At 52.0% G+C, this 12,500-nt stretch overlaps 1 protein-coding gene across 1 annotated transcript in view; it reads right to left on the reverse strand.

Moving 5' to 3' along the window:
• The window catches only part of LOC135814199 (streptococcal hemagglutinin-like), a 24,031-nt gene that overhangs the window by 2,993 nt on the left and 8,538 nt on the right, over positions 1-12,500 (reverse strand). Inside the window, exons 11-20 of the mRNA XM_065327284.1 lie at positions 12,486-12,500; positions 11,875-11,956; positions 9,915-11,417; positions 9,666-9,719; positions 8,595-8,675; positions 7,703-7,777; positions 6,971-7,152; positions 6,512-6,569; positions 1,495-1,557; positions 366-1,269 (exon numbers count right to left, since the gene is read on the reverse strand). The exon at positions 12,486-12,500 is cut by the window's right edge and continues 84 nt beyond it. Of these exons, the coding sequence (XP_065183356.1) occupies positions 366-1,269; positions 1,495-1,557; positions 6,512-6,569; positions 6,971-7,152; positions 7,703-7,777; positions 8,595-8,675; positions 9,666-9,719; positions 9,915-11,417; positions 11,875-11,956; positions 12,486-12,500 (3,017 nt within the window). The remainder of the gene's footprint in view (positions 1-365; positions 1,270-1,494; positions 1,558-6,511; positions 6,570-6,970; positions 7,153-7,702; positions 7,778-8,594; positions 8,676-9,665; positions 9,720-9,914; positions 11,418-11,874; positions 11,957-12,485) is intronic.

The raw sequence follows: 12,500 nt of genomic DNA on the forward strand, positions 1-12,500 counted from the left end.
TTTCATAGTGAAGCTTCACTGTACTACTGTAGCGGACATGGAAATCCGGTCGATTGACCGGGGCCGGCGCACTCAGCGCGTACAGAACGCTGCGTGCAGTGCACATGTATTGTTGATCCGACCATGTGCCAGCGCGCTGCAGCGCATAAATGCATGTGTGTACCGCTTATCCACGGCTGCATGGCCAGCGCCCTGGGGCCGCTAGACGTGCGACCGGATTTCCATGTCCACAACAGTAGTACATTATGTTGTAGTATGCAGGGCATGTACATGTTGTAGTATGCAGGGCATGTACATGTTGTAGTATGCAGGGCATGTACATGTTGTAGTATGCAGGGCATGTGTGATTGCACGCGAACACTTACCAGGAAAGCCGGACATGGAGAAGTCAGCCAGCTCCGACTGAAGCCATTCTTGTTGCTGATTGTCTAAAGAACTGCACGTGCTGACACCACCAGGGGAGCTGGGTCTGGTAGCACGAGCAGTGTGACCATTGCTGCTGCTGCTACTACTTGTGTTCGACATTGCAGTAGGATTCACATCACCAGCAGTTTCTGTGTCTAACGATGCTGGAGACGGCGGTGTGCCTGCCTGCGACTCTGATGCTTGCTGCCCTGACAGCGCATCGGCACTGGCATCGTCCACATCGTCTTTGTCTAGCTGAGCGGCAGGAGTTGACGGCATGGACAACAGGGCTGGCGCAGGGGACATGCTGCACATGTTGAACAGGTCCGAGAACGAATCGGAGTTGACGGTGATCGGACGCTCGCTGGGCACCTCGCTGCGATTCATGAGCAGTGTGTCAACTAAATTGGATGCAGCTAACGGCGGCGCTGGCGATGCAGGAGTACGTTCGGCACTAGCAGCACTAACAGGAACTGAAGTTGTGACGGGGGCGCTTGCTTTGTTCGGACTCTGAGCACTGGACACGAGCGAAGCCATGCCAGCAGCCAAAGCAGTATCAGCTGAGGAGTGCATCACCGAGGAAGAGGGCAGGGTTTGCTTGCGCCGGCTGACACGACTGTTTCCCATGGCCACGGTACCGGCCGCACTACTAGCAGCATTTCCACCAGTACTACTAGCAGTAGCTGCTGCAGCACGGCCGGTTAGGAGGCGGCGAGACGGCGCTGAAACACGCACGGCGGCAGAAGCAGTGGCAGTGGTGGTTCCCGCTGTAGTGGCCTGGCTGCCGACGATGCGCATGCTCAGCTGAGGCAGATTGGCTAGCGTAGTTCCAGATCCTGAGAACATGTTTTGCGCCCGGGGAAGCTGAGGCAGGGAAAAAGCAGTCAAGAGCAATGAGGATACGACGGCAGGCTAATTCTGAGCCTTAAACAGAACGTGGCATTGCTACAACAGTGAATGAGGGGGGGGGGGGGAGAGAGAGGGGGGGGGGGGTGGGAGAGAGGGGGGGGGGGGGCATGAAGAACTAGAAGACAGGAATAAAGCCAGACGAAACTGAGCACCAACAGGGACAACTAAAGTGTCTCTTACAACGGTTCTGCTCGGCCGCAGAGGTGCAACACGGCGTCTCTGCAGCAGGTGCTGTGAAGGTGGCTGTAAAGGAGAGCGCACATCAAGAGATCATACATACGCAGTGATTACGCACACGTTAAAAAATATTTAAAAAAAACCTCCACTGGCTAGTGACAGAAATCAAGAGTGCATAAACAAGAGTATGCAACTGTGGTTATGGGTCAGTGCGCGGCGGGCTGCCTTCATTACGTAACTTGCCTCCATCACACTCTGAAAGCATGCACTCAAACCCACAATTTCAAGTACGAGCTCATCCGTTTTTGCTCGATTCGTTCCAGTACCTACGTGATCTCTAAATTTTGGCGCATGTTATGAACTGCTATGTTAGGTGACTTATGACTCTTGTTCCACTATGAATGTTACTATGCATGCTGTGTACACGCTCACCCATGCGCGCGCCTCCGGTTTATGTGTACATCGCTCATGTTGTGCATGTGTCTAGCCACGTACAGTTCACTTCTTGCTTTAGGCCCAATTAGGGCTAGCCGCTGTCTAACTGTGCATCCGCTGTCTGGTCGCGGTGAGCTTGCTTAGCTGCGCTGCATATGTCATGTCGCCGGAAGGGCACGACTGGTCCGCGGTCTGATTGACCAACTGTGTCGCACGAATGTTTTGGTTCGGTTTGGCTTTACTGCTACATGATAGATAGGATCTGCATTCATGTTGCAAGACAATGGGACTAGTGATGCGTACCTTCCATTGTCTTTGCTGCCTCTCCGTTTCTTAGTTTGTCAGCTAACGCTGTAGCTAGACTTCTTTCTTATAATATAAGATCGACTGAAAGACGGATGTGCAATATTATTGCACATCTGTCTTTCAGTCGATCTTTAGTTCAGTCACTTCAGTGTGCTTCAGTCTGGTTCTAGGTCTCTCCCAACTCACTTGTAACATTTTAAAATATAACTCGTTCCCTAATCCAAAGTGCTGCGTTAGTGCTGGGTGGTCGAACGTGGGTTCTACAACAACTGGTGCCGAAACCCGGGACGTGTGTGTTGTATTGACCAGTGCGAACCCTGTCATGCCAGCGAGATGTCGCTCAAGTTTGACAACTTTCTCCAGCCGTTCCGTGGGAACGGAGACGATTTTGGACGGTTTGGGGACAAGTTTCTGGTGCTCGCCAACATCCAAGGTTGAGACACCGACGACAAGAAGATGAAGAATTTTCCGTTGTTCCTGACGGATGACACGTTCCTTGTATTTTCGCGGATGCCGGCAAGCGATCAGAAAGACAAAGATAAAGTCTTGGCGAAAATGGGACAGTCATTCACTCTGACGAAGGTGCAGGCATACGCCAGATTCACCTCACGGACGATGCGTGTGGACGAGTCTCCCGACGCCTACGTTGCCGATTCGCAGCGGCTGAGTACTATGGCGGGGCACAAGGCTGACGACGACAAAGACCCCTTGCTCATAGAGCAGCTGATCAAGGGACTGCCGGTAGACTTTGCCAGAGAGCTGAGACTCACGATGGCGGGCAAAGAGTTGAGTGTGACGGGTTGCCTGGATGTGGTACGGGCTTTGAAGGCTGCGACCTCGGACCACTTGACTCGAGTACGTGGCGATGTTGTTGTGGCGGCTGCCACCATGGAGGAACAGGCGTGTTTCAACTGTGGCGGAGTTGGTCATATGACGTGGCAGTGCCCGAAAGAGAAGAAATCTGGTCGAGAGTGGTGCAGGCAAAGGAACTCGTGGTGAGCGTACTGGCCCTCGAACCTGCTACAACTGTGACAAGCCAGGTCACATGAAAAGTGACTGTCCAGAACGTAAAGCCTGGCAAGAACGGAAATCGTCCGGAGCAGCAATGGCAGCAGACAGTGGCTCCCTCGTGAGTGGTGCGTGTTTCTGCACAGTGGCCGAGGCTACCAGAGCTTCACTGCCCAGAACCTATGTAGACGTGCGAGGCGTGGTAGGCAGCGAATGGGCATGTGCCAGAGCAGCAGTCGACACTTGTGCAAGTTACACGATGGTTATGGTCGAGTTCTTGAAACTTCACAAGATTGTGTTCACTGCACAGCCACGTGTGTCTGTTGTATCCGTGGATAGCAGCAAGGTGAAGATCAGAGGAGCAGTTGATCTAGAACTGCAGCGCCAAGGAGATGGTGAACCGGTTAGTCTGCCAAGAGTGCGCGTGAATGCATGTGTTGTCGACTCATTAACGGCTGTGGCAGCAGACCTCCTCCTCGGTGCTGACGTTATAACTGGTGTCGGTGGCGTTCGACTCAGTTATGGCCAGGACGGCCAGGTCAATGGCGTGCGCTTTGGTCCTCAGCCTGGAGATACCGGTGCAGCCGCTACTGCTGCAGCTGACGTTGAGAGCACACTTCGTCATGTGGACGTCACAGAGGACGATCGTGGTGTGACCCTGACGGCCGAAGACGGAGCGCTCCGGTAGGACAACGACAAGCAGCATTGGACGTTGCACTGGCAGTGGTGTGATGGGCAATCTCCTACATCTCCGATCGGCTCGGGGGTCGGACAGTATGCGAGGCACAACCTGTCAGACAAGCAAGAGTCGCAGTTCTGTGACGAGATGGACGCCTGGGTCTAAAATGGCTACCTGATCGAGTACGATGAGACTACGCACGGTCCTCCGGTGGCCGTCATTCCGCTGCTCGCTGAGGACCAAGCCCACAAGGAGTCTACCCCAGTTCGTCCTTGTCTCGATTACCATGGCTTGAATGCGGTGATCAAGTCGAACCCAGGCACTGATGCCCCAGCATGCGGTGAGAAGATCCGCAAGTGGAGACAGGTTGCAGACAGCCAGTTTGAACTTGTCGACATACGTAAGGCGTACTTGCAGGTACGAGTCGACCCATCCCTCTTGCGCTTCCAAGTGGTTGTGTGGCGTGGGACTCTGTACACCACGTCAAGGATGGGTTTTAGTCTATCGATTGCACCAAAATTCATGGATATCATTGTTCGGTGGGTGACGAGACGATGGCCTGATGTGGACAACTATGTTGATGACATCCTCACGCCAGCGGAGAAGCGCAAGGCCGTTGCTGCAGAGCTAGCACGGTATGGCTTGCCGACAAAGCCACCAGAGCATCTAACCGAGGCCCGAGTGCTTGGCCTGAAGCTATCGACGACTGCTGATGGCACCATCATGTGGGCTCGCCGCGATGGAGTCGACCTCAGCTTCCGTCAACCGTTGACGAAGCGCGGTGTGTTCCAATGGACGGGCTGGCTCACAAGCCACTATCCAGTGTGTGCATGGCTTCGCCCAGCCTGCTCAATGTTGAAGCGGCTATCAAGTGCAGTGGACAGATGGGACACGCCGGTTCCACCTAGCGTTCTTCCGTGTGCCGACGAAGTTGTTGAGCAGCTGTCCGCGCAAGACCCCGTCCGTGGTGTGTGGCATGCATCAGCCGAGTCTGATGGAGATTGGGCTGTGTTCTGCGATGCCTCGGATCTGGCAGTCGGTGTGGTCCTCCAGCTGAACAGCCAAGTCATGGAAGACGGTACATGGCTGCGGGACACAGCTGATAAGAAGCACATCAATGTGGCGGAGCTAGATGCTGCAATGCGTGGACTGTCGCTTGCAGCGCAATGGCACCTGCAAACGGTACGGCTCGTCACCGACTCAAAGACAGTGTACGGCTGGCTGAAGCAGGTCCTCAACAATGTGCGCCGAGTGAAAGTCGGTGGGCTGCACAAGATACTGGTTGAGCGGCGACTGGAAGTGATTGCTGGCCTTGTCCAAACGGTCGGCCTCAAGGTCCGAGTGGAGTAGGTGCCGACTGACCAGAACCCGGCCGATGAGCTCACCCGTGTCCCGAGGCGGTGACCCAAGGGTACAGACGAGCCGAGTGATGTTTGCTCTGTTTCTGTGGCAACGGACAAGCATGCTATCGGGCCCGTTACTCTCAGTGAGATAAAGGATGCGCAGCAAGCTGATACCGAGATATCACAGCTGCTGGATGAGCTGAAGTCGGGAACCCCCCTGTCGTCGAAGCTGTACAGACCGGTCCGTGATCAGCTGTTGGACCATGACGATGTGCTGATGCGCTTAGTAAAGCTGCCACGCGACGGTGTCGTGCAAGTGCCAGTCATACCACCTGAGCTTGAAGGCCAAGTACTGAAAGCATCTCACAAGACCTCTGGCCATGCCACCTGGACGACAATGCACGACTCACTGTGCAAGCGCTGCTATATGCCGCTGATGGCCGAGAAATGCCAGAGTGTTGCCCAAGCATGTGTGCCATGCTCTGCAGCTAACCCGGCACGGGGACTGACTGTTGAGCCAACGTGTCCAGACGTACCAGGACGACCATGGGAGGTCATACAGATCGACATGGAGCTTGGCCAGAGTGGAGCGCACCACGGCTGCCTGGTATGCGTCCACATGTTCACCAAGTGGGTGGATGTACAGCGACTACGTCGACACAATGCAGCGAGCGTAGCAGCTGCACTGACCAAGATTTGCTGCCGGTGGGGCCCGCCGTCAGTCATTCGCATGGACAATGGCACTGAATTCCGGAACGCGGTCGTAGCAGCCCTCCTGGAACAGTTTGGTGTGGTGGTGAAAACGGGTGCAGTTCGACGTCCTCAATCACTCCAGTTCGTACGAAAATTCATATCAAACCAGAGAGAAAGTGCGGTGTTTGATTTTCCGCAATGCGCGGACTACAGCTGAATGAAGTAATGAAGGCAGCGCACCGCGCATCTGGCCCATAGAAAATAGATCACAGTTGCATACTCTTGTTTATGCACTCCTGCAGAAATGCAAAACAGCTGCAACAGAAAGCGATTTACGCTTGGTCAAAGAGAACACATGTACTAGTAGTTCGAATACTTATCATCAAAAAAGTCACAGGCCAATTTTACTGCAGTATTTATTCTATTTAATATGTACACTAACTCACACATACACACACACACACTAAATCACACGTACACACACACACACACTAACTCACACGTACACACACACACTAACTCGCATGTACAAGCACGGGCAAGCGCACATCCTTACCGGCATTTGGCCACTTGATGCACGTGACATGACAAACGGAACTTCTGTGCACGGTGTACTACGGCAAGGCACAGTTGAAACACAGGGCAAAACTAAAGGTCCAATATCAAACTACACACAACACAGAAAGGCTCCAGGCTGTCCAGGAGAGTGATCTACGCCCAAGGGCAGAGCTACTTCCAACAAGAGAGTGTTGTCTGATGATCATCTCGTGTGTGAAATTCGGAGTTACATGTACTCGTATGACACAATCCTCATCCTCTTCTGCTCGTTCAAACTACACACATGTGATACATCCTATACTTTGATAAGCAGTATTAAGATAAAGAGCATGGGATAACTGCAAGTAGAATATCCCTCTGTAAAGCTACCAGAGCATGTCAGAATGCGTACTCAGCGAGTTCAGCGAGTTCCACTGTACATGAGTATGACAGTATCAGCCAGAAAGCAGACCCCTACCTTTCTTTGGATGACGGCTGATTGATGGGTGCCAGTCCAGCCATAAGGGCCCTCTTTGGACCCGGTGCTGCAGCTGCTGCCGCCAGTGCCGCTGCCGCCGTCTTGTTAGAAGTGGAGCTGAGGTGGCGCAGGTACATAGCCGCAGCCTCCACAGCCTGAGCTGGAGTCAGTCCCGGCACAATCTGACAACACACGTGTACGCAAATGCACGTACGCAAACGCACGTACGCAAACGCACGTACGCAAACGCAAACGCACACACACACAAATACATACAGCAGGTACTAAATTGACCCACGTTCTGTCCAAATCGATAAGCAAATTCGCGAATCGCAGTTGGATGTTCGGAGTTTGCGTGTGTGTGTGTGTGTGTGAAAGGTCAGCTGAGAAGCGCACTGGCAGTGTGTGGGATACTGCAAATTTCAACTGAGCACCTACAGGTCCGTAATGGACACGAATACAATGCCGGCCAGTGAAATCCGATCACTTCCTCAAGAACTCGAGAGCTGCGAGTTGCCAGTCAAGAACATGTGAGATGATCTGGGTCGCAGAGCTGCAGGTGTCATGGGTTGCTTTGAGTGTGTGTGTGTGGGGGGGGGGGGGGGGGGAGGATGCCTGTGAGCACTATAGCCAGTATAGGTCCAAAAAGCAAGAAGGAAATGCTATAACAATTGGATATAGAGAAATGATGAAGCAATCCAGAGAGGAACATAGTGTCAGGAGTATACTTACCACACCACCCGTGCTTGCTTCCGTTGTTTTCGGTTTCTCCGTCGTCTCGGTCTGCGTGCCTACACTCCTCACACACTGGATACGAAAGCAAGACATGTGACGTGTTATTCACTAGAAAATGCATCATCAAAGCATCACATCATCACGAACCTGCCAGTGCACTGCCCCCCCCCCCCCGTGACCTATCGGCCTGTTTACGATACTGCATACCGGTACGAGTACGGTATAGTGTAACAAGATCTCCACAGTCATTGAAGTCATGTAGCTCTCAGGGTTCAATCCAAGAGACTGTGGATATCGGAAATTTCGTGTCGAGTTCGCCGACCTCGGTCAACTACATGCAAGTCAACAGCGAGCATGCACACACGTTTCTCGTTGCTGCTTTGCATGGTTGTGCGTATCAGTTGTAGAGAAAGGAATCTAAACTTTCTTTCTTAAGGCTCTCTAAGTCTAAAACCTTCTTGAATTTTCTAAAACCGGTCGAACAGAACAGCTTACATGGCTGCAGGCCATTCAGATGAAACATGACTAATTAGTGAGAAAGAAACTGGTCGCATTCCACTGAGTCCAGGCTACTCAGTACTCTCTCTCTCTCTCTCTCTCTCTCTCTCTCTCTCTCTCTCTCTCTCTCTCTCTCTCTCTCTCCCCTCCCTCCCTCCCTCCCTCCCTCCCTCCCTCCCTCCCTCCCTCCTCTCCCTCTCTCTCTCTCTCTCTCTCTCTCTCTCTCTCTCTCTCTCTCTCTCTCTCTCTCTCTCTCTCTCTCTCTCTCTCTCTCTCTCTCTCTCTCTCTCTCTCTCTCTCCATCCCTCCCTACCCCCCCCCCCCTCTCTCCCCCCCCCTCTCTCTCCCTCCCTCCCTTTATTCGCGCAAGATACTTCTCAATGTCTCTCACCTTAGCCCTCTTCAGGATCTCAAGTTTGCGGAAGGCTTTGCTCGCCAGGCGGAGGGATGCGGTCTCATCCGGCTGAGCAAGCTACAGAAAGAAGTGCAGAAATCAGGATGACAGACAGCATGATATTTTCACTGGTGGGGGTCACTGGTAATACAGTGAGTCTTGGATAGAACCACACTGCAGCAGGCAAACAAAAAAATGGCTTTCCAATGCAACTACAACCGACCTGAGCAAACCTGACACACTCAATTTCCCATTGCTGCTATTGATGATCTGACGTTATCACTAATGTTGTTACATGCAAGCCTGCTGCCTGACTCTATATTGGACACCACTGCCATCAAGGTGCATGATGAAGATTCAAGACGGTATTCAGGCCGGTTCATGGCATGCCTAGGTAACAGAAAACCGGGAGGATTGGGCTGATTCTACTTCGAAGTACATCATCGCAGTGCTTTACAATTGATGCTGATACTGGATTGGCAAAAATTAATAACCCTTTTTTCCTACAAAAAATCTCAGATAAGGCAACCACCTGTGCTAGAAGACCACTACAAGTAGGACCAAGGGATGTTATTTCCAGTAACGTAAAATGAACCTGGATAAGAAGACACATGGACCACATTTGTGAGGTCCCTTGAGTGACAGGTTTTACATGTGCAAAATATCATTCAAAAGAAACAATTTGATGGGACAAAATGGGTTTGAAACTATAAAGCAATAAAAGCAAGGGTTTGGGGGGGGGGGCTGAAAAGTAAAGAAGCAGGTGTACATTAGAGAAGATATGGCACATGTATATAGACTTGGTTGGCTGGGAACCATCTGGAATGCAACCTGGGCTACTAGGTCACCCTCGGGTGGATAGCCTTCACAGCGTGTGCGAACTGTTGACCCAACGATGTCCTGACATCACCTCATCAAGCCAGACTTCTTGACTAGCAAGGCAACAATTTTATGTATTTTTACTACAGCTCTACTGAAAAAAAAACACGTGGAGAACGAAAAAAAGAAAGAACATGGCCCAGGGGATGTAGGGACCCCTTGTCAAGCATTCTCACGCACAGCACTTACCTCTGGCGGAAGGGGAAGCCTGTACGAGAGACGGAACGTGCTTGGCCGCTCCAGCTGTGCAGCAATAGATAGAACAGAGAAAAGAGTTCGCTTCAAACCTGGCCAGAAAAATGCACACTAAACAGTACAACATGGCTTCGTGGCTCTGGCATGATTCTCCAATGCTCAATGATGTGAAAAACAAATTCAAAGCAGAGGCCAGCTCCATTGGTAACTACTACTCCCAAAAGAGTTCACACGTACACGTACCTTCTCATAGATATCTCCCACAGTCAGGCCGTCACAATTACCAAAAGACCAGGCCGTGCGCTGGCGCAGTTTCTCCACTTCTCTACTTGCAGAGCCAGCTGCAGCCGTGTGGCTAGGCTTGGACTCTGCCACTGTGGTAGTAGCATGAGATGCACTGGTGGCCGATGAGCTTGGGCTTTGGGCCGCTGTGCTGGATGCTGTGGGAGACCTTTCTTTCCCTTTCTCCGTCAGGCCACGATTAATTAAGTTCATCAGGCCGCGAGCAGCCTCCTGTTCTAGAGGCGTCGCGCACTCCTCCGTGAGTGGAGAGCTGGCATTAGATGCAGACTGCTGCTGTACTGACGGTGGCGCTGGCAGTGTGATCAAGAGGGTTTGGGGAGTGTGAGCCGCCGTGGGTGAAATACCTGTAGAAGCTACCGTCGACTCAGTCTGAGTTGCTACAGCAGATACAAGATCCAGTGAGCTCCTGGGTGATGTGCTCACATCAGACTGGCAAGACGAAGGCAGCGGGTCTTTTGACTCGGTTTCCAACCGTTCACCGCCAGCAGGTGAAGTGTCCATGGGAATGTCAGCACTACTGCTGCTTTGGTTGTTGCCGCAGTTAGTAGCGGTGATGTCCATTGGCAAGTCCACACTCACAGTGGGAACTGCTATTCCACTGTCTACACTGGACGGATGAGCTGCAGAACACACAGTAATGGGCGAGGCAGTACATGCGGTCACTACAGTGGACGAGCAAGACGCAACACTTGCACCCGCTGGGGAGGCCGGCGGAGAAGAGGCGCAGGTGGAACAGCTCGGCGTCGCCTCGCCATGGGTTTGGCAATCGCGCGCTTCCAGCACTGACATGGCCGGTGACATCATCACGCTAGAAGAGGTCAATGCACACGTCACAGTCAATGATGCACTGTTAGCCATTGTTAGTGATGTACTAGTACCCAATTCAACACAGGCCGAGCATACAGCAATACTCGGCAAACTGCTCTGAGAACCATCAGAAGCACTACTTTCAGATGCAACACACTGCACTTCACTGCTGTTTGATGCAGGACTAGAAGCAGCTACGCTCGGTGCTGTGCTGGTAACGACACTGGCTACAGATGAAGCAGGGCTGCCGTCACACCGAATGGTTTCCTGCGCCTTCTCACAATTCTCTACAGCTGGCTGAACGTCCACGGCAGTAGCCGTTTCCGTTGTGGCACTTGTGAGCTCGTGCGGTGATGACGCATTCGAGTGAGAAGATGTGGGAAGAGCTGCACATGAAGTGTGCGGAGAGGCCTCAGTGCTGACCGCCGGTGGCTGCGCTGGGCTGCTTGGAGCAGCAAGTGACATGGCCAAAGTCGACGATGGCGAGCTACATACGATTGCTGACACACTGCATGTCGTCGGCGAGGATGCGGGCACCTCCGATGCTGCCGACAGTGCCGCAGCGCCAGCAAGCGGCAGCGAGCAAACGTCCTCCGTCGATGTATACAGGTGAACGCATTCGTCTTCGGATAATTTCTGCGCCGAGCAAGCACAGTCAAGGACTAAACCAGAGCCTGTGAAGAGCAAAGCAAAGCAAACCTACAAGTACAGTAGGATCTACATGTCACTACATGCTTGAATCGCATGATTCCACAGTCAAATAGGTGTAGAGCGACCGCTCCAGGCAACACAGAAACCGTGCATTCTTAGACTGGCGGCTTTCAAGTTTCAACACAGACACTGGCCCGAGTGTCTCTTGAAACATGACTACATGCAGGTACCTGAAAACATGGTGTCCATTGAAACACAGCCTCTTGCCGCTGTAGTCGTGGAATGCACAATTGGACAGGTTTTACTGTAATTCTGAAGAGAAAACTGTGCCGAATTAAATCTCCGGACTGGCAACAGATTGTGCAATGGCAGCAATACAGAAAAAAACGCAGCTGAATTCCTGTATTACCAAGCCACTCAGTCAGCACAGAGAAAAGGATACATGGATCATGGTACTCAGCTGAAAGCGGTGTTGCAGAAAGGACAGAACGGCGCACAGAGGCTTGGACGGTGCCACTGTAAGCCTGTAAAAAAACCAAAAAAAAACACAACAGAACACAGACTGAATGAGTTACACCATTTGAACTAGACAAGTGCTTTCTCCAGCAGCACTGCATGTACACTGTAACGGGCAGTGTCTTAGACCAGGTTCGATATACTCCGATGTAGCACAGTAAAGCCAGGCATATATTATATATTTCTGTAGACGCCAAGACACAGGCCAGGCTTCTATACACGCGGTGTGCACACAACAGTGTACAGTGCCAGGATGCACAGATCCAGGGTGCACAGATCCATGGTGCACAGATCCATGGTGCACAGCTAATTTACAGCTTCAAGCGATTTTAGCTGTTTAAGTTGGAAAGTCTCACTTTTCGCACTTATCAGCAAACAAGACTTTCACCTGCAAAAAAAGAACTGAGTGCCTGTTTAGCTGCGCAGTGCAGAAGGCAGGAGCCTCCTTAAACACCAATGTGGCACATTGCACCTTGCAAGCATTCGGTACATGAAACCAATCGGAAGAACCTGTTTCCCTATGCCTGAAGTACATACCTGATGCGTGGATTG

The sequence above is a fragment of the Sycon ciliatum genome, chromosome 4 (genome assembly GCF_964019385.1).
Source record: "Sycon ciliatum chromosome 4, ocSycCili1.1, whole genome shotgun sequence".
Lineage (NCBI taxonomy): Eukaryota > Metazoa > Porifera > Calcarea > Leucosolenida > Sycettidae > Sycon > Sycon ciliatum.